Raw genomic sequence first — 22,991 nt, forward strand, 5'->3', positions numbered from 1 at the left:
CAAATTCCAGTCTTCAAAGAAGCAAACACGAAGAAAACAAACCTCCTACTGACATAATGCAAACTCTCAGGCATTTCTATTCTCGAGAAGCTAGTGACTTCCTTTTGCCCCAAAGCATCAGTTTATTCTTTTTTTTCTTTGTTTGGCATTTTTATTTAATCCAGAAATCTTTTCTCAGGCAAAACTTCCAGTGAAACCAGTTGGATCTTGTTCAAGCAAATACTCAATCAAACCACAAAGAAAATAAAGCCCTTTGTCATCAACTTTTAGAAAGAAACTGTTTCTCCAGTTCATTTAAACATAGGGTCTCACTGGAGCGTCTCGGCAGTGGAGGACACAACACAAGTATCATGGAATCACAGAAAGGTTGGAGTTGGAAGGGACCATAAAGACCATCCATGTTCCAACCCCCTGCCCTGGGCAGGGACACCTCCCACCAGACCAGGTTGCTCCAAGCCCCATCCAGCCTGGCCTTGAACCCCTCCAGGGATGGGGCAGCCACAGCTTCTCTGGGCAACCTGTTCCAGTGTCTCACCACCCTCACAGCAAAGAATTTCTTTCTGGTATCTCATCTAAGTCACCCCTCTTCCAACTTAAAACCATTACCCCTTGTCCTGTCACTCCACGTCCTGACAAAGAGTCCCCCCAGAGTCAGCTGAAATGGACTGACGTTGCTCAGCATTTCTTGGGATTTAGCCTACATTGAGATTTTTTCTCTCCCATTCTAATAATTTTTTCTTTTTAAAAATTGCTATGGTAGAAGGCACAGCACTCCTCACATTCTTGAGATGAATACCTGCTTAGGGCACGATGGCTCTGTGGTGGTGCAACGTCTAACACAATGGTCTCCAGTCAGACTAATGGTCTTACTTTTTCATTTTTTTATAATTGCAACTCAATCAACCATCCTTTGGAAACTTAACTTTGAAGTAAAGATGCTGAAGGTGAGAGTATACCAAAATATAGATATTGAAAAAAAGCAGCCCATATGAGCTGAAAGGACTTGTGACAATAGAGAGGTGACTGCTGTGATAGCAGTGCAAATGGAAAGGAATCTCAATTCCTTCCAATGCTTCTGGAAAGCCTGGCGTGAGGTGACTGCTGTGATAGTAGTGCAAATGGAAAGGAATCTCAGTTCCTTCCAATGCTTCTGGAAAGCCTGGCGTGAGCTGCATTTTCTTATCTAGCATAATAGACATAGGAGTGGCAGTAATTTTACTTTGAGAGAGAAAACTACATTTTGTTGTTGTTAACTAAGAAAGAAGGTAATAAATAAATCCCTGTGCTTTGTTAATCTGTTAATTTCAGACAGACTTAAATTGAGCTGTTTTGATACCAAAGATTTTTGATAAAATAATTGTGAGCTTAAAGCCTGGCTGTGATGATGCTGTTAATATAGAAGTGATATAAATATAAATTTATATTTTATGATATATGCTTGTGAACCACTGTAATAAGATATCCCAAGTGTATCACATGGTATGGTCTTTGTATGCTTTGAATCAAGCTGCAAATTAAACAGTTTAGTTTATAAAAGTGCCTACTGCTATAACATTATTTAGCTGTCTCACAAATTACTACTCCTGACATCTCTTGGTCAGGAGTAGGACTTTATTAGGCCAAAGAATCTGAGAGAATGAACAAATGTTACTAATTCTGGGCAACATTTTCTGTGTGAGATTAAGAACATTAAAAAATATTAATTCTACTTCTTTACTTCTGTTAAGATAAACCTGTGGTTTTATCAAATTAACGTGACTAGGTGGGGACCCAGAGCCCTGCCCAGCAAAAACAAGCCCCATCTAATGTCAGTCTAACCTGCCATGCAGCATATAAAACCTCTGAAGAGCCACAATGGCCACCTCATTTGGAAAAGCACTGACTTGCACACTTAATATTAAAGACATATAGAAGTCCTAGTTGACTTTCACACAAGTTAGAGGGAAGCTTGAAATAAATCATGCAGCCAAACCAAACATGTAATGTGATGCATGCCTGAGCATAGGACTTTATACAGAAGGCCTAGGCTTGTAAAAATTTTGACTAGAGTAACTCTTTTTCCTCTGTACTACTTCCTTAGAGAATTTCCAAGTCAAGTTCAGCATCTTTCTCTATTTCTTCCAGGGGCTAAAAAACACGGAAACCAAACAGCAAGTATAAAACTCCAAAAGAAGAACCTTGCTCACAACTACTCTGTCAAAACTGAATTCTTCTACAGAAGTGATTTACAGATTGTCACCAAAGCCAGACCAAATGGTCTGTAGCTGCTTCAAGGAACTGTATTAAGCCTTTAAAACCTGGAGAGACATGCCAAGTAATGAGGCTGAACATTCTGCAGAAAATTTAGAGGACTGAGAGCAGTCTCCTGGCTCAAGAAGTCTGCAAGTCACTGTTGAACAATACAGGCAAGCTCATGCACCATGGTGTGTGTCTAGAGGAAGACTCTGGAACATGCTCTCCAAGGAAGAGAGAACTTCCACAAATCCCACTTCCTCCATAAGTAAAGTTGCATACCTTTGATCTCACTTTCCCTGACCTACATTTAATTGTAAGCAGGAAAACCTAACGTGGCCCCAAAACTTGACTTGTTCAAGACACTTCAGCACATAACTCTTGTTGGAGGAAGAGAGTGTGGCAATAGCCATCGATATTAATTCTAGGTCTCAGCATCACTTCCAGAGCAAAAGGCAAAAAAACCACAAAAATATATAAACACACACATACATACACATGAAAGGTTTTAGTAACTTCTGTTTCCCACCTTCTAGGCTTAAAACTTCCACATCAGCAGTGACTCACCTGACAATGAAAAACTTATCAGTCTCCGACTTCCTTGTCCCTGGATTGAATCTTCATTGGTGATGCTTTTAAAAATCTGCAGGAAGAAAAATAATGGTGAGAGAAAGTAGTCTCTAATAACTCTTAAACAGACAAATGGCTTAGCAATGGTCTTTTTTACAGACTCTAAGTTTTACAACCGAGAACCAATTAGGTGACCATTAATCAAAACAATTTTGTTACTCAGGTAATAATTTAACCACGAGTGGCCTAAGTCATCCCTTCCTGGAGGCTTTTCCTTAAGAAAACAAAATAATAGAAAAATACTACTGTAATTTTAACATAGCAGTTCCTCATCCCAAGAAAGAACTGCTTGTTGAACAGGAGATAAAAGTAGCGCATAAGAATGTGGATGGGGCTCTCACCTCTAAAAACAACTTCTATATTTATAACCTCTTATTACTACTGTAGAAAGTCTTGTTCCACAAAGTTTATTGCATACACGTGAGAAAGACTCCCGAGAGCTTACTAACCCTGCGCAAAATCCAACTCTGAATTACCATAACAATAAGCATTGAGTGTGATCTGGAAAAAAAATGTAAACAAAAATAATAATCGATAGATGACCCTTTGTGCTCCACTGTTTTGGTTTTAATCACAGAATGCTATAGGGTTGGAAGGGATCTCTGGAGAGCATCTCGTCCAACCTCTCTGCCAAAGCAGGTCCACCCAGAGCAGGTTGCACAGGAACGTGTCCAGGTGGGTTTGAATGTCTCCAGAGATGGAGACTCCACCATCTCCCCGGGCAGCCTCTGCCAGGGCTCTGCCACCCTCAAAGTGAAGAATTTATAGGCATTGATCAGATCCCCCCTTCAGCCTTCTCCAGACTAAAGAGACCCAAGTCCATCAGCTTTACCCCCAAAGAGAGATGCTCCAGGCCCCTCATCATCTTTGTACCCTCTGCTGTCCCCTCTCCAGCAGTTCCCTGTCCTTCTCAAACTGGGGAGCCCAGAACTGGACCCAGTGCTCCAGATGGGGCCTCCCCAGGGCAGAGCAGAGGGGCAGGATGACCTCCCTCTACCTGCTGCTCACACTCTTCCTGATGCCCCCCAGGATGCCCTTGGCCTTCTTGGCCACAAGGGTCCATCGCTGGCTCATCATCCTGGTGTCCCACCAGGACTCCCAGGTCATTCTCCTCAGAGCTGCTCTCCAGCAGGTCCCCCCCACCCTGTCCTGGTGCAGGGGGTTATTCCTCCCCAGGTGCAGCACCCCACCCTTGCCCTTGTTGAATTTCATCAGGTTCCTCTCTGCCCAGCTCTCCAGCCTGTCCAGGTCTCGCTGTGTGGTGGCACAGCCTTCTGGTGTGTCAGCTACCCCTCCCAGTGTTTAATGTTAGTCTTTGGTTCGGCAAGCTTATTGGTGGGCTGCTGTGGTGCAAATCAGGACCCAGGCTACCTTCTGGCTGTCTTCAGAACTGGGAAGCAAGAACACCTTCAAGCCAGTGCCTGGGGCAGCAGCAGGAACTCACCATCAGCAGTTTTCACCGCTGCTTCCCTGAACAGAGTGTGGCCATGGGCAGTTGGGCTCCAAGTCCAGCAAGGAGGTGGTGCCACCATTACTACCTCTCACTGACTTTGGAGTCAAACCAAGTGCTGCTCCGCTCCCGGGAAGCCGCAGCTCCTTGCCACTCTGCTGTTTGGCTTTCAGGAGAAAAAGAAAAAGAGCATTTATGCAGAGAAGTTCAGTTACTGCTTCCTGGCAGAAACTGGAAGTCCCACTCAGCTGTGACTCATTGCTCAGTATATTAAATATTGTGTATTCAAGCTTAACTTAGAAAACAAACTGCTCTTTGCACCCAGAGAGTTCAAAACCTGGGCAAGGGGGCACTGCTGCCCAGCCACAGGGATGAAGCAACAAGCACAGCTGGTAGGTCAAGGAGCAGAGGAGGCCTAGATCATAAATATACAGGTTGAATTTAGACACCATTATAAATAAAAAAAAAAAAAGAGGGCTTTGTTAGACTTGACTTTTTTGTCTCAATCGTTTTGTTTCTTACAGACTATTTATATGGGGAAAAGGTGTTAGGTCCCGGTCCGATTGTTGGTCCAGGAGGCACTGAGCAGAGCAGGGCTGCAAGTAAATTCCAGTAGGAACATCCCCATCGCATCACAGCTAATTAGTTGCAATTGCACTTTTGGCCTTCTCAGCTGAGCAGGTTTCATTATATTCACTGAAGTCATCACTGATTTCTGGAGAGAGACACATTTAATTAAGAATATTCTATGTGATGATGAGAAATCTATGACAGGAACTCAGCAACCTTTCCCAGCCAAAGTTGTGATCCCACCAAGAAAGGATGACGTTTCCTTGTCAAGATGTGTTCTCCATACTACATCACTGCCTGACATTTATTACACATTATCTTTTAATACTTACTACTTATGGTCTTTTTATTATTTTGTCCAGGCCAGTAACTGGGCCGACCGACCTAGATATGCACACATTTGCGAAACGTGCTTTTTTCCAGTCGTTAAACAATTCTCTGGGGTTCTAGATCTGCCAAGAAATCAGTAAGAATAGTTATTCTATTCTATTCTAACAGCCTACGCTTTGAAGAGCCTGGGGTGGATGCGATGGGGTCCTGCAAATACCAGCTGGTTCAAAAATGAAGAATGTTGCAATGAAATGACACTTATGGGATCATGTCTATGCTGGTGAAATTGTCTCCAGACAGCTACACTAGAGTATTGTCACGAATCCTGCAGAGGCAAAAAAATCCCCAGCGTGGCCAAACCTTGGCATTATATAAAGAAGATAATAACACATTAACACAATAAAAATAACACAATAAAAAAAATATTTATTTGCTCCTAAAGAACCCGCCTACATCACTCTGTCAAGTGCTCACCCCTCGGTGACGCAGTCATGGGGACTAAAAATTAGTCCTGCTGCATAAATGAATTATATTGGGAGATAAAGCTGGGGAGAACTGGGGAGATTTAGCTTAGATACTAGAAAGAAATTCTTTGCTGTGAGGGTGGTGAGACACTGGAACAGGTTGCCCAGAGAAGCTGTGGCTGCCCCATCCCTGGAGGGGTTCAAGGCCAGGCTGGATGGGGCTTGGAGCAACCTGCTCTGGTGGGAGGTGTCCCTGCCCAGGGCAAGGGGTTGGAACTCGATGGTCTTTAAGGTCCCTTCCAACTCAAACCGTTCTATGATTCTATATGCTCCCTGGTTTACCCCAGCGTAACTGTCTCAGATGCAACGCTACCTCAAAACTCAAGGCATCTTGAAAATGCCTAGCACTTAAGCAATGCCTCACTTAACCTCTGAAACACACCACACCACTTTTTTTGAAGCTTTTCTGATTTTCTTCCTGTCCAGGCAGCTGAGAAAGGGAACACAGAGCAGAAAGGCTGAGGGACTTGGGTCTTGTTATTCTGGAGAAGAGAAAACCAAGGGAGGATCTGATCAACACCTATAAATACTTCAAGGGTGGGTGTCAGGAGGATGGGGCCAGTCTTCTTTACAAGTTCAACCTAAACATGAGGAGGAACTTCTTCACTTTGAGGGTGGCAGGGCCCTGGCAGAGGCTGCCCAGAGAGGTGGTGGAGTCTCCTTCTCTGGAGACATTCAAAACCTGCCTGGACACATTCCTGTGCAACCTGCTCTGGGTGGCCCTGCTTTGGCAGGGGGTTGGACTAGATGCTCTCCAGAGGTCCCTTCCAACCCCATGTGATTCTGTGAAAGGCTGAGAGGTCTTATCATTGGGCTGAGACCTGGGATGAGCCATTAAAAACTTCATACAACCAAGCCAGATGCCTCCTCTATAGCTCCACCATCCCAAACCTATGCTCCTCATCCTCCAGTGGTCTGGCCACACTGGTCTAGTGCTCCCCCAACATGTATGCTGCACCTTCTCACCCATGATACAGGTCCTCAGGTACAGCAGGGTATCTGCCAGAGGGGCCTTGAGCACATCTTCTCTCAAAGGAAGGGGCAGTTATACATGGACATACCCAGGGAAGGATATTATGAAGGGTGGGAAAGTGATTTTACTTTAATATTGGCTTTTCCAGGTGTCAGAAGGAACAGGGTTGGAGAAGCACCAGGAGCACAACATGATTTAGCTTGCCATGCCAGGCAAGTGGAGTACACAAGGCTTCTCCACTCAGCTCCCTGACTAGTCGAGGTCATATGCCCCGCTGTCCACCTGAAGGGCACTTCTTTGGGACCAAACCAAAAAACCACAAACCAAACCAAACGTCACAGAGACTTAGAAAGAATTAAGGCAGATTTCCTGAAAAGAAAAAAAGCTATTTGCTGCAGTTTGGATTCACCATTTTCTAATGCAACACCGACTGTCCCCAGTAGCGAGGACAAGGCTAAGAGCACTTGGTGTAGGGCCAAGGAAGGTGTGTGGTCACCAAGGTTTGCCAGCCACCACGCCAGCTGGAGCTCCTAGTGTCTGGAGGCCCAGGATGAGGAAGTGCACGGGTCATGCTCTTCCTGCTTGCCACCTACCATGAAATAAATCAGACCGATTTTAATGGCTACAATATAATTACGTTGGGAGTTTTGTCACTGTAAGTAAACCTTGAATTTAGTCATTGGGAGGTAAAAAACCTCTCTATCTTCTCAACTGCCACTGAAAACACAGTTAGCTGACAGAAAGACAACATTCATCTCATCACTTGACATCCCATGGACATGAAATCCCTGATATGAAAAGGAACAAATGTAATTTTCCCTCAATAACTTCGGTGCTCGTTTATGCCCTTGAAGTGAGAGCTCAGTCTGAATTAGTTTACTATTTTTAGTTTCTACTGTCACGTTTGCACATTGTGCAGTCCACCCTAATTACTTGACAAGTCCTGTTGATAAGAAGCAGGATGAATATGCCTTTATTACATGCTCCTGTCATATCTAGATATGAAGAGATAGGACGTGAGCCTAGCTGAATCTCTCAGAAAGCTGAAGCTTTCCTGAACCAGATCCAAACCTCCTCCCATTTTCCTTGCCTGTAATCAGAGGCGGTGTCGTTGCCGCTGATGGGAGTGTGTGCACTCAAGTAATTAGAGGTGTATTGGTACCTCCTTTAAAATAGCCTCCAGGAAATACATGCTGTAAAATCTTCTGGTCTGCTTCAGAGTTTCCCAGCCCCTGAAGCCTGACAAAATAAAACCTCCAGAGCCCCTGACATCTATCTGTGAAACACAGGGAGGTACTTGAGGCCAGATCCGTGCCTCTTGGGACCTGCTGAGCTCAGGAAAAGGTCCACGGTTGTTGGCAGTTTTCATTTTTTCAGAAGAGGGAAAAAAAGAAAAAGACAGAAAAGAGATGACTGAAAGCTAAAAATAATACAGTCTCTCTCTAACATAATTTTTCCTTGTGAGTAAGTTCCTGCAAATGCTGGAGGGAAGTTACGTGACCCCGGATGAGAAAGGAGGCAGGCTTCACGCTAGCAAAGGGAGCCTTGAGACTCCCTCCCTCTTTAGCCGTGGTGTGTGTTATGAAAAAAAACCCCAAAAAACCTTGAAACATCCCAGAGTACTACAGTCCATCAGCTCTTGCCAAGGCAAAATTCCAAGTGCATCACTGAAACGTCGTCTAAGCACAAGATAAGAAACAGAGACTCTCCCAGCTAGTTAAAAATACCTCCTAAAATACCTCACCCTTCACCAGTCTGTCTACACACATGGAAGAATAACAAGGACAATGCTCTTGCTCCTCAAAGTGAAGTCATTTCCAAGGCACACCCTGGGTCTCCTTATTCTGCCACCCTGTACCTCTAGGTTCTGATGAGGCAAATACTTCTGTGAACACAGGGTCCACAAGAAGCTGTAACTGTGTTTGCCTGGTGCTGTACTAGAAAATCTGCTTTTGGGCACCACAATGACCAGTAACAATCCAGTGTGCTGGTAAAGTGTGCTTTGCACCACTAAGTTGCTTTTAGCATATTAATATATTGTGCAGCCCAACTTAATTATTTTAAAAATCCTGCTGAGATGAAACAGGATTAATATGATTTTATTACATGCTTCTACCACAGCTAGACTTGCACAGCAGCAAATACAAGCACTTCCTCCTTTTCCCAAACACAGCACAGAAAAACAATGTTATGCCTTATTCTTAGTGTTCTATAACACACTTTCCTCTCCAGAAGGGCATTTTTGGCCTCTGCGACCACACAGAGATTCAACAAAGCTAGGCAAATTTTCTTGTCCCATAAGTAGAAGAAACACCTGGTTTAAGGAATTTTACTCTTCACTGACAGCCAAAGCACTACTGTATCTGTAGCTTCTGCTGCAACATAATAGTAACATTTAATGATGATAACTGATATAAATTACCCCACATAGGCCAGTATTTCTTACATTTAAAACAGAGGAAATTGCAGTGTTATTAAGAACTTTGCTGCACTAGCTGTTTGCACTTGTTGACTTCATATGGGGAACATCATGGAAGTGAACTAATGCTCAATCCAATGAAGTTCCAATTTTTAAGGGTGTTAATTAATGGTCAATCCAATGAAGTTCCAATTTTTAAGGGTATATAAATTACCCCACATAGGCCAGTATTTCTTACATTTAAAACAGAGGAAATTGCAGTGTTATTAAGAACTTTGCTGCACTAGCTGTTTGCACTTGTTGACTTCATATGGGGAACATCATGGAAGTGAACTAATGCTCAATCCAATGAAGTCGGAAGGAAAAGAAGTGTTAATTAAGAACTAGAATATTTTACACTGACAACACAGATGGTAACTACAGTAATACTTGATGCAGATTAAATAGCCAGATACTGTAAAATGGCAAAGATCTAGCCTGGCCCATACTATCCATTCACGAGAGCTTCTCTTTAAAAAAAGCAGATCTAAGAACTTATCAAAGTATTCAGAGGGGCTCAGGCTTCCAAGCAGTACAATCCAAACCTCTATGGAAGACGGAAAGATGGAAGATGGAAATCCATAATGAAAAAAAACCACCTAGGCACTACAAAAGTAAAGCAGCAAAGTATGTTCTGCTTGTACACACCGGAAGGAAAAGAAGTAGATGACAGCATTGCAAGAAGGAAAGGCTTTGACCCCTGCTTGATCCAAATCATAAGTGAAAAATAGCCTCAGCTCAGTCCCAAATTGTGCACCAGTTAACAGAAAAAATACTGCTAGATGTGTCAGAGCCAAGGATAAAGTGTTGTGGAGCTGGGGGGAAAGGCAGGCTGCCTGCACCACTCTTGCTTCGAGCTCCAGTTCTCTATTCTCTGCTTTTCAAGAGCGCTAAACTTGCCCGCAGATTGAAAGCAAAATAAATGAGGTTAATAGCCTGAATTCAAGAGTCAGGAGCAAAAGAAGCTTCTGACACTTTTAGCCTCTGACTCCTTTCCCATGTTTGCATCCCTCAGTTCATCTGAGATGTAGGATGGGTCCCAAACCCCCCAGCAAGGTACCAGTTTCCACGCTGCACAGCTTGGCTGAGGGCTGGTTAATCAGCTTTGAGCTATTGTTTTAGCAGACCTGCTGTAAGAATTCTTCTCCCTAACCTACATCTGTTGGCTTTTACTGTTGCCCTCTTGATTTCACTGAGCTCTTAACATTAGGACGACTCTCTAAGCAAGCAGCAAATGGCTTACGTTTTCCACAGCTCAGCAATGAAGGGTCTTTTCATAGTGAAACAATATCAGACATCGTGCCAAATTCACGCTTCATATTGTGCAACCTCATCAGAGGGGGAACAGTCCTCAGTAGATCTGCAAATTGGTGAGTACTCCTATTTCCTCCTAGTGCCGAATTCAAAAAGAAATAGGGATTTTGGGGGAAAAAATTGACTAAATAAAGACAGATCAAGTGCTTCCTTTTTCCCCGTGACTTCTTCCACATCTTGGGAGCACAGGGCGCACTGGGACATGTAAAGAGTGAGTCGTGAAAGCAAAAAGAGACCTGAGCTCCACGATTGCCCCTGACAGAATTATAGCTGTAATCCCAGGGACCACTTCAAAAAATCTAGCCCTAATTAGTGGCAGTGCTTCAGCTACAGTGTTCAATCCAGCTCTTGAATGCAGTGTATTCCACTTATCCTGTTGGCTGGTTAAGCCACTGCACTGGCACCATAGCATTTTTTCTATCAGGTGCTTCCAGACAGCAGAGGATTTCTCCAGCAGCAGAGCTTAACCCCCTGCTGGGCTCCCCGCAGCCGGCGTGCATCCCTGAAGGACTGGGACCACACACACGCAGAGTCTTCCCTGTTTGCCATGGTCAGTGGTCAGCCTTTTGCAGTCCATACAGCAATCACCCTCTGTCTCCAGAAAGCCCCCTTTAATAGAACCATAGAATGGTTTGGGTTGGAAGGGACCTTAAAGATCATGGAGTTCCACCCCCCTGCCCTGGGCAGGGACACCTCCCACCAGACCAGGTTGCTCCAAGCCCCATCCAGCCTGGCCTTGAACCCCTCCAGGGATGGGGCAGCCACAGCTTCTCTGGGCAACCTGTTCCAGTGTCTCACCACCCTCACAGCAAAGAATTTCTTTCTGGTATCTCATCTAAACCTCCCCTCTTTCCACTTAAAACCATTACCCCTTGCCCTATCGCTCCACTCCCTGATCAAGAGCCCCTCCCCATCTCTCCTGTACCCACTTCAGATACTGGAAGGCTGCTATAACATCTCCCTGGAGCCTTCTCTTCTCCAGGCTGAACAACCCCAGCTCGCTCAGCCTGTCCTCATAGGAGAGGTGCTCCAGTCCTCATCTTGCAGCAGTGTTTACAGATCACTTCTTTTATTCCCAGGAGACAGCAGTTTTTCATTCCAAAACTTCTCTCCTAGAAACCCTTAAAAAAGGGAGCAAGGAAGTGAGTAAACATTTTTTTTTTCCCCATTGAAAATTTTACAAATTCTTTCTATCTAGAATTCTATCTAGAATCTTTTATATTCCAGATAACAAACTTTGGAAGCCAATCTAAATTAGGATAAAAAAATTGCTGTTTAGTATCATCAGTAAAGACCTCTAGAAGGCGACTATCAACAGGCCTATGACAAGAGGACATTCAATGACAGCAGGTACCAAGTGTATGAGGTCTCCAGGTTGGCATGATGATATTTCATATTCCCCAGTCTATCCTGAGTGGGTAGAACGCTGTTTCATCATAACCAGCAGCTACAATAGGAATGTTAAGAGCAACCATTTTCAATTACAGCAAAATTGAGGACTGGGGCAAGAAATCAGAATCTCCCGCAGAGTCCAGTATCATTGTCTTCCAAAATTTTATTAGATTCAGCTTTTTCATTGTTTCAACGGTTCTGCCTAACAAACTTCAGCTACCCTTTGGCAGCAGAGGAGAAGCTTTGATTAGAGATTCTGATCTTCCTTCACTCTTTGAAACTTCATTTAAATAAACTCTTAGATTGTCAGATACGTAAACACAATCACACATCAATGTGGACAGGATCATGTTTTCTGGGGCAATGGCTGCATCTAAGCAGCAGCCTTTTTTTCTTTATAAGTAGCAACCTTCTGGGAGGACTGTTTTCTGCAGTGTCCCTCACACGTTGGCTCTGACACTTTTTGACACGAGCCTTTGAGAGCTAACAAGTCTCTCAGCGAGTTTAAGGTGGTGCAAAGGATGACAGCAGTTTACACCCCCAATGTGCAAAGCAAACTCGGGTCGAGTTAGCAGGGAAGAAGGCTCCTTGCAGCTGCTAAACAGCTTTGTGCTTCCCAAAGCTACCATCACCCAGAAGAAAACCTCTAAGAAGATCTGGGTTTGCAATCAGATTTACATCAGGCAGCTGCCTCATGCAGGACAGGGTCAGCCCCACAAACCTGACAGGTACATACACAGGGAGAATTAATGAGCTTAAGCACCCTGATGGCAAGAACTGCTTGTAAATATTATCCTCTCAGGTAGAGCTAAGCAAGACCCCACAACCCACTGAAGTAACTGGGAGGTTTGCCATTGACATGTGAGGTAGGCCCACTGGGCGCTGTTTGGATCCTCTAATTCCGCATAAAATTTGCCCCAGTCGACTTCAAATTCAAACTTTTTGAGAAAATGTTTTGTTTGAATGGAGAACTAAAAAATTGCTGCTTATCATAGAATCATAGAATCATATGGGGTTGGAAGGGACCTCTGGAGATCATCTAGTCCAACCCCATCACCGAAGTGGGTCTACCTAGAGCAGGTTGCACAGGATCTTGTCCAGGCGGGGTTTGAATGTCTCCAGAGAAGGAGACTCCACCACCTCCCTGGGCAGCCTCTGCCAGGGCTCTGCCACTCTCACAGTAAAGAAGTTCCTCTTCATGTTTAGGTGGAACTTCTTATACTCAAGTTTGTGCCTATTTCCTCTTGTCCTGTCACTGGGCACCATTGAGAAAAGACCAGCCCCATCCTCCTGACACCCTCCCTTTAAGTGTTTATAAGCATTGATGAGATCCCCCCTCAGTTTTCTCTTCTCCACACTAAAAAGACCCAAGTCCCTCAGCTTTTCCTCAGGCCTCCAGGCCTCTCATCATCTTTGTAGCCCTCTGCTGTCCCCTCTCCAGCAGTTCCCTGTCCTTCTCAAACTGGGGAGCCCAGAACTGGACCCAGTGCTCCAGATGGGGCCTCCCCAGGGCAGAGCAGAAGGGCAGGATGACCTCCCTCCACCTGCTGGCCACACTCTTCTTGATGCCCCCCAGGATGCCATTGGCCTTCTTGGCCACCAGGGCCCATTGCTGGCTCATGGGCATCCTGTTGTCCACAAGAATACCTTTTCTCTTTGCGCTAGGAAATGCTAGAGAGAAAACAAAACACAGGGGTGAAATGTAGTGGAAAGACTCTAAACTGTGACACATCCATGATGTCTTTGGAAGGCAGGGAACTGCATTAGACAGCAGCTTGTGCTTCCAGGCAGCTGCCTTTAGAGCTTCAGAAACTCCTCACTCTTCTAACGGAATTTGGTTGGGACAAGTACCTAGATGAGTGATGCTCCCACGTGTGAGAGACAATCATAAACTTCAGCTAAGCTGTATCTGAAAAACGGCTCAATGCATCAGTCTTGCTGTCTAAGAGGCTGGACAAAGGAACCAAGTCAATGACCCTTGACGCCATAGAAGAAGCAGCAAAGCCCCAAATATCAATTCACTATGAATATCATCAGAAGAAGCAGCAAAGCGGTGAACAATGCCCCTCCTTCTAAATGAATGCCCCAAATATCAATTCACTATGAATATCATTATTCCCTGAAGTGAGTTACAGACCCTCTGCTTTCAACCTTGGATCCTACTTTAGGCAGAAATGAGGGGGCTACAGAGACTTATAGTCTGATTTCAAAAAGAGAGAAATATCTCTGCTACTTCAAACGTCTCTAAGTCTTGCTGAATTACTAATAAAACATATGCACTCCACAGAGCATTTCTCTAGTTATGAGGGCACAGAAAGGGTCAAGCTGACCAAAAAAGTAACCACCAAACCTTCTCATGTTACAGTATCTACAATCACTTGGCTAATGTAGCCTCATTCATACTCAGGTTTTTCCCCCATGTGTCTTTCAGACATTGTTTATTCTATCTCAGTAAACCCAAGGTTGTGGTTTTTTTGTTTGTTTGTTTGCTTGTTTTGCTTATTTGCTTGGGTTTTTTTGGTTTTAGAATTGCCTTCATCTTCCTACATGGCTACTGCTGGCTACAGGATTCACATCTTTGTTTTTCTGAGTTTGCTGCTTTCTAAAGCAGCAGGTTTTAACAAGGCAATAGCCTTCTCCAGTAAGTGGAAATACTGGTTTATGGTCAAACTGCCATAGAATAACCGGAGTTGGAAGAAATCTCCTGAAGTCTGACCCTTCAGTCAAAGCAGGACCAACATAGAGCAGGCCACTTAGGGCCCCATCCAGTTGAGCTTTGAGTACATCCAGGGATGGAGAGCCCACAAGCTCTCCAGGCAACCTATTCTAATGTTTGACTACTGCCTCGAGGAAAAAAAAATATATTCCTGAGGTCTGATCAGAATGTCCCTTGTTACAGCTTGTGTCTATGGCCTGCTGTCATTTCACCATGCACTCTGAGGAGCATCTGCCTCCTTCCTCCCTACAACCTCCCATTAGGTAAAGCCACCAGCAACATCCCACCTAAGACTTCTCTTAAGACTGAACAAATCCTGCTCTACCTGTGCTACTCCTCATGTGCCATTCCTGAAGGATGGAGAAAACAGAGGCCAGACGCTTCCTGAAAATGACTGTGGTGGGGGGTGTCTTAGAGCAAACTTGAGGTATGGGGGAAACAGCATTTATGAAATCCAACCTCCAATAACAGCTGAATTCACTACAGCAATCTGGTCATCACAGAAAGCCTCCTGAAGGTTTTGGCCTGCTGCATATTGGATGCAAAAGACTTCTGAACGTAAAGTCATTAAATATGACAGGAGGGGAAAGGGATGTCAACTCAAGGCAGGAGTGCTGTCACTGCAAAGAAATCATTACCTACAGTGCGTATAATGATATAATTCTTCTAGATCTTAATAAATAAATCACATCTTACCAGCAACAAAGGTGTTTTCTGTTGCATGTATCAGTTTTGATGGAAATTAGTGCAGAATTCATCTCAAACAATCTTACCAGCAACAGAGGTGTTTTCTGTTGCATGTATCAGTTTTGATGGAAATTAGTGCAGAATTCATCTCAAACACTTCAGGCAGCCCTGGGAAACCATTCTGTGGCAGAGCAAGGCAACGCAGAGGTTCATACCCCATGTTACACACACAACCCACATCGTCCTCACCCAGTACTCATAGGGAGGAGAAGTAGCTCCCACCTGCACACAAACTCCATGGCCCCTGCTTCCCAGACCTCTCCCCATGTGAAAGTAGGTGTTTTCTGCACAAAATGCCTCCCCCTCATCCCCACTAGGAAGATTTCTTCCCTCTGCCAGGCAAACAGGGCATCCCTTCCTTCCTCCCCTGCGCAGGCAGCCCCCACGCTTACTCGTGGTGATGGGCAAGGAGAGGACAGCAGAGCTGGGCTGTTGCTGCTTCCACTGCTGGAGCTGGAAGCCATGGTGAGCGGAGGCTGGCACTCTGCAATGAGGCTGCCCTTCCAGCAGCAACTCTCACTCTCCTCATCTCCTCTTTCCTGCAGTAGCAGGAAGAAAACTTTCTTGGTCAGCATCCAATCCGTTGGACTCCATAGAAGTGGATCTGATCCAAGCCACCTCCTTGGACCATGCCCCCTTAGCTAATTAACAAGAGATACAACTTTTCCCCTCCTGTCTTGGGGCAGGCTGTGCTGCCTGCCAGTCTACAGCGAGACATGAAGGATGACTGATGAATCTAGAAACCAATTCTGACCCCATTGAAAGTGTAAGAGTCTGGCCACTGACTTCATGGCAGTAATATTTTACCCTCTTCTGCTGCAGCAGCATCATTTATCCCTCAGCTGCAGGACACTGAAGCAGCCTGTGCTGACCCAGAAGACTGGAAAACAAAGAAAGGAGTAGTAGAGGATGCCATAAAGAAAGCAAGCAACTAAATTCAAAAATTTCCAAATCTTCCACATCCAAAAAAATTCCCTTTCTTGCTTTCAGATACATCCCAACAAACCCAAACCAAACACCAAAAACACTCCCCTCAACGAAGATCAGGACAGCTTTGTTAGAACTCAAACCTGATGGCAGGTTCAAATTTTCAAATTTCAAATGCACCTGCTGGTGAAGATAAGTCAGATCTTTTTAGAAAAACCCAGAGAAACAAATAGGCTGCTGTTAAAACCAGGGTTTCCTGATGACTAGTGGCACCTCCAGGTTTTTCTGGTATTCAGCTTAACTATTCCCTTATAGCTGAATCAGCTTTAAGGCAACAGATACTGGTTGCCCTCAAATAATTCACCTCTTTGGAGGTGAATCACAGTCCTCATACAGCTACAGTCTGCTAGACGAAAGGTCATTATTCTGTTGGTACCTGAAACATAGTCCATTATACATTTTGTGAACTTAACTTTAATAATTGCCCAGGTCTAGTGAGGCAGTATGAGCAATGCTGGTGGTCCTTTGCTAAGAACACCAACATATGGTCTAATTCATGTGGTTTATACTTATGTTCCCCATGAAGTCCTCCTGCATTGCCACAAGGGCAAAAAGGGCCTCAGGGTAAATAAAAATCAGACGCGTAGAGTTAAAAAGGAAACTGTGTACAAACAATTTAGTTGCTTTCCATCAGACTTTACAGATGTAAGAATTTAAGCCTGCTTTTAAGCTGGAGATATTAAGTGGGGAGGGGCTGCGTGCTTTCAGTACGGATGGAAACATGCTTGTCTGAGGTCTCAGCTAGCTGGCTGGGAAAAAAGAACAGAGATATTTAATGCAAGTGGAAAACGTTTCTCAAGAGATTCAAGGATTAAAAACGAACAAAGTGTTCAAAATTCTATTTAAAAAAATATTCTTACGCACATCTGCTGATATATAACACACTGACCTACATTGATTTCCCCACTTGAACCTCTTTCGTTCTTAATCTTTCACAGAAGTAATAATTATAGCAAAAGTGATTTAGAAAAGTATGGAATATTATATAACTGTCTTCCATCAGCAAAACTATATTAAGGGAACGCGATTATCCTGTCGAGCTCTTAGAAACCAGGAAATGCAAACCTAGAAGATAACTGTGAAGCATTAAGTCTGCTGAATATAAATGGCAATGCTACTTTTATTTTTGCCTCTGTCTCTGATCATAACCTTTTCCCAGTATAACATCATAGATATATTTTTGGATCACCTGGGTTGTGAGAAGTAGAGGGAATTCAAGACCTACTTGAGATCCAAACAAAAGGTAAACCTAAAAGCTGAATCATCAGCAGAAAAAAATGGGAGATAAACAACTGAAGAGTAAGAGTAGAAAACGTGAGAAGCAAACAAACCCCAATGACTAGGTGGAAAGGATGCCGTGATGATGACAGGGCTTGCACACACGTGTGCAAATGGACATAGACAAGAACATTTGTACACACCAGGCTCCAAGGGTAGACAGACATCTGCGGGCACCGATGTGTGTAGGTTGTTGAAACACTTTTCTGCTTTCAGTCACCACCTCTTTCACCTACTTGGGGTGTTTCCACTGAAACCACCCCAGTTATGCTGCAAACATTCAAAACGACCTACAAATTCAAGTTATAAAAGTGTGCAACTTCACTTCAGAGTCATCTCCGCAGTCATGTCTGCTGCTTTTATATAGGTTATCTGAGGTATGGGTTATTTCGGGACAGATTTTAAGTACTGGTGAACTTTTAGAAAGGGTCATTGTGAAACTACAATAACATTCTTCTCTCTCCAGATCTCCCTCCCATCTCCCCTTCTTCCCAGGACTAAGGAAAGCGGACAAGGAAACAAAAGGAAGATATTTCAAGAAAAGTAAGTTATTTTTCTCCTTTACATTGGCTGCTGCGAAATCCTTGGTTACTGAAAATTGCCAAGAGAGAGACTAGGCACGCAGTTGTCCACCTCAGCTGAAGTTCATACCTCGGGGTGTATTCAGATAAAAGATACATGGACATGAGACAAGGACTTGTACCTAGTTCTCTGCTTTCCTCCCACCGTGTCAGCTTTCCAGCTGGCCACAGGGAACAAAGCACCCTTTAGCTCAGGAATATGTAATTCCAGTCAACCTTCTGCTTGATTAGTGGGTGTTCAGTGACTTTTTAATCTGTGTATCTTACCCAAGAATTTCTCAGGGTTCTCCACTGTGCATCAAAGCTTTGTAAAATTACACTTTGCTTTTGCACAGCAAATTCACCACTGATATATTCAGTTAATTTCTCATCTGTGTGTCCTAAAAACTTCCTTCACATCTGTAAACCTGCAGGCTACAGCTCTGCTTGCAACACAGAGCACAGGGCAGCTTGGTCAGTGCATTGAGAGGACCCAGACAGAGACCCCAAATAAGTCTCCGCACTCTGTTCTGCAAAACAAAGCAAATTTTACTCAACTTTTCTAAGTTATTTGCATTATACTCCAAAGCAGTTGTCCAAAGCATCGCGCCTTATAGAAAAATAAGTAATTTAAAATGGCCAGGCAAAGAACCACAATGTAAATGACAAGAATATTTGATCCAGTCTATATTTGTGCAATAGATCACTTCGGCTTTGAGAGACAGACCCACTAAGTCAGCAGGAAGATCTCTGCTACCTCAGTGGATCTGGCTTTCAGATTATGAGCTACCCCAGTAGACTTAAAAGCCATACCCACACCTTAAGCATCTCTCCTTGCAGGTTAAGCTTCCTCTTCCCTTTTCACTTTAAGCATCTCTCCCTGCAGGTTAAGCTTCCTCTTCCCTTTTCACTTGGCGGCATGTCTGAGCCCCAGCAGCAGACACTGTTACACAAAAGACCATCTTCAAGAAGTAAGATGAGCCTCTGACATCCTAACGTTGTTTTAGAAATCACTGATATCTTTACAAACAAAGGCATTTTAAAAATAAACCCATAAGGTAGTAATTCTGCTGTATTTATCAAGTTTTCCTGATGTCCTTTTTTTTCATATCATCACTGAGGTATCACAAGAGTTTTACAAAACAATTTCCTTCACTGCCCCAGCTCCATCTGCTTATTCTGCCTTGTTCATTGTAAGCTCTTAAAGAGCCATTTGGGATTTTATTAATTGCGTCGAATAAGCAGTGAGTTCATGTTTTTCCCTGTACACCTTTTAAAATTTATTCAACTTCTTTGGAAGGCTTATCTACACACACAGTTGTGTCTCAGCTAATATTTGCATTCCTTCCTCACCATAAGTCCTTTCTTCTTTAGTCTAATCTAATGATTGTGGCTTAGTATGCTAATTTTCATGGATGGACACATCAGTCAGAAACCTGGCCACCGCATTCTTTAGCACAGCTAACACTTCCTAAGTTCCTAAGTCCTCTGCATTGTCTCATCAGCTACTAGGAGGGAATAGAAGATTAAAGACCACGACAACAGCTGCCATTTGAGAATTGCTAACCCCTTCAGAAAATGCTAATTCTCAGGATATACCTGAGAGACCACGGCCATACACACCTGAGATGAAATATAAAGAGGTCCAAAACAAAGCCAGACATGACACGAAAAAAAGCTAAACTAATTTGAAATTGCAGGTCCTAGAGATGGATCATAATTTCCCAAACTAGAATTTGAACAATTAGAATTCAAACAAGTAGAATTCATGCATTAACTCAGCTGTTCTTGAAAAAGCATCAGTGTGATCTTAACAACCACCCGACCACAGGCTTCTTATTTTGATGAAAACGCAATGACGTCCCAGAAACACTGGAGTGAAACTTATTTTGTGGATCAGGGAGTCTAACACATACAGCAATTGGTACATCTCACTGCAACTGATGCAGATTTCTTAGCTAATTAACACCATTCCTGCTTCAAAAGTCTTCTACCTGAGTTGCACTTCGACACAAAACCATGTGGTTGTCATCCAGACTTAAAATTTCTTCTCCTTTCCTATATTGCTATATAAACACGCAAATAATTTCCTCAACTCACCAGTACTGGAGGATACCAGAGGTTCTGAAAACACTTGCTTATGCCTTCAAAAAGAATTTCATTTTGTATCAAAAATTGTACAAAAGGTGATCCAGATCAGAATCACTGGATGCTTCTAGATGTTTCTAAAGGACCTTAGAAGAACATGAATAAAAGGAGATCTGAAAGGAGTGTGTAGCCAGGGGGGGTAGGTCTCTTTCCCAGATCCCAAGCGATGGGACAAGAGGGAAAGGCCTCCAGTTGCACCAGGGGAGGTTCAGATTGGAGATTGGGACAAATGTTTCCAGGGAAAGGGTTCTTAAGCCTTGGGATGGGCTGCCCAGGGAAGGGGTTGAGGCCCCATCCCTGGAGGGATTTAAAAGCCGGGTTGCCATAGTGCTTAGAGACATGGGTTAGTGATGGGTTTTATCAGAGTGAGGTTGATGGTTGGACCAGATGATCTGAAAGGTCCCTTCCAACCTGGACAATTCTATGATTTTATGGTAAAACTATAAGGAATGATTAAGGTACAGAGATAGAAGACCAAGAGTTTGTAATCTCTATCTTCATTAATCCTGGAACATGGGAGAAGACTGAAATTGAACAATAGTAAATTCAGAACTGAGGAAAGCAAAGTGTTTTTTTTTTTCTTGCAAGGCCTAATTAAAGGGTAAAATTTGTTACTGCAAGGACACAGAAAGGCCAAGAGTTCAGCAAGACTAAAACAAGGTATTAGATGGCAATCAGGAACATCCAGAATTTCTATGACATATGGCAAAAAAAAAAAAAAAAAAAAATCAAACAGGATGCCAGTCCATGACCTAAGCATCTACTTCCTAGGTGTGCCTACCTTAATGATTTGTTGCACAGGACTTGGTTTTTTTGGTGCAGATTCGACTTGCATCTTTATGTCAAAGCTTACGGTACACGTCAACATACCATTGATGATCCCAAAATTACTTCCCTGCTGCAACGACTTCCAGCCATCAAGCACCCCACTTTGCAACCTGGCCACAAGTTTTTCCAAGAGCTGGCCCCTTTGCCTCTCCAGAGCCCAGCAGAGTCATGACACACAGTCCCTGGAGCACAGCAACCCAAACCTTGGTCCTTTCCTCTCTGTCTCACCAGGCAGTATTGCAGACATACCCAATTTGATTTCATGCCCATGCACTGCAGGTTTCTTGTAGTTTCCATGGTCCTGGACTAGCTGGATACTGGAAAAGATTCAGCCTGGCAGCACTCCTGTTCCCTTTCCCCTGCCCCCCAAGTAAAAAACTGGTTTTTAAATCAAGATTGTGCCAAGTATAAATGGTGCTCTCAACTAAACAATAGTCTAATACACATAAAAAAAAAATGGCTAGAACACAGCGTGCTCTTTTTTTAATCCATTATAGCAAGCCTCCAGACCATCCAGTGAGACTTAGGTCAACTCGTACGAAGTTGACAATAACAAATCAAACTGATGAATGCAGGGGGAAAGGGCAGAAATAATCTATTTTGTAAAGCAACATCAAAACAAGTCTTTGGGCAACTTCTGAACGGATACATACTGGAAAGGTACATCATGTAGCCTTAAGTACCGCCAGTAAATTAGCTGGTATTCACCTACAATCAGATTCGTGCCCTATTGCGATTGCAGACATACCCAATTTGACCTAGAGGATTTCATGCCCGTGCACTGCAGGTTTCTTGTAGTTTCCATGGTCCTGGACTAGCTGGATACTGGAAAAGATTCAGCCTGGCAGCACTCCTGTTCCCTTTCCCCTGCCCCCCAAGTAAAAAACTGGGTTTTAAATCAAGATTGTGCCAAGTATAAATGGTGCTCTCAACTAAACAATAGTCTAATACACACACAAAAAAAATGGCTAGAACACAGCGCGCTCTTTTTTTAATCCATTATAGCAAGCCTCCAGACCATCCAGTGAGACTTAGGTCAACTCGTACGAAGCTGACAATAACAAATCAAACTGATGAATGCAGGGGGAAAGGGCAGAAATAATCTATTTTGTAAAGCAACATCAAAACAAGTCTTTGGGCAACTTCTGAACGGATACATACTGGAAAGGTGCATCATGTAGCCTTAAGTACCGCCAGTAAATTAGCTGGTATTCACCTACAATCAGATTCGTGCCCTATTGCAGCAGGTAAAGTCCAGAAGGGAGGAAGCAGGAGGCACTTCATGCACAAGTCTATCAGCTTCAGCTCCAAAGTGCCCTCCACAAGTCTAAATCTTTCCTTCCTTCCTCCTTCAACAAAACTTGAAACATCTGTCCTCAGTCCCACCGTATAACTGGAGGAACTGCACTTTTTTCACGGATCTGACCAGATGCAGGGGGGGAGTATGTAAGGATGTAAGAGGCCAAAGCATAGCTGATTATACTAGTGCAGGGTGCCCACCACTCACTGATCTTTCCATCACTTACTTAGTGTGGCTATTATGTGACCATAACAAGAGACATTCAGAAAGCAAGTGGCTGGGAAATACCAGACACGTATTGAATCCATTACCAAATAAATGGCTTGTGTAATGATCTTCACGGTGCTGCTTGAAATAAAATCACTCCAGTCCCCATCTATCATGCTTCTCATTTCTGCGCTTCAACTCCGCGCTGCGCTGCAAGTGCTAATTAAGCCACTCTAAACCTGCATTTAGAAGTTCATACAGGATCAGATGCCCAGCAAGGCTAAATTTGACACAAGTGTTTTCTTTCAAACAACATGTGCAAAAAAAAAAAAAAAAAAAAAAGGGCA

The 22,991-nt window shown here is 43.6% G+C and overlaps 1 protein-coding gene across 1 annotated transcript in view; it reads right to left on the reverse strand.

Moving 5' to 3' along the window:
• The window catches only part of HECW1 (HECT, C2 and WW domain containing E3 ubiquitin protein ligase 1), a 217,796-nt gene that overhangs the window by 73,106 nt on the left and 121,699 nt on the right, over nucleotides 1–22,991 (reverse strand). The window contains exon 6 of the mRNA XM_014946961.1: nucleotides 2,800–2,875. Coding sequence (XP_014802447.1) covers nucleotides 2,800–2,875 — 76 coding nt within the window. The remainder of the gene's footprint in view (nucleotides 1–2,799; nucleotides 2,876–22,991) is intronic.

The sequence above is a fragment of the Calidris pugnax genome, unplaced genomic scaffold, assembly GCF_001431845.1.
Source record: "Calidris pugnax isolate Ruff unplaced genomic scaffold, ASM143184v1 scaffold71, whole genome shotgun sequence".
NCBI lineage: Eukaryota > Metazoa > Chordata > Aves > Charadriiformes > Scolopacidae > Calidris > Calidris pugnax.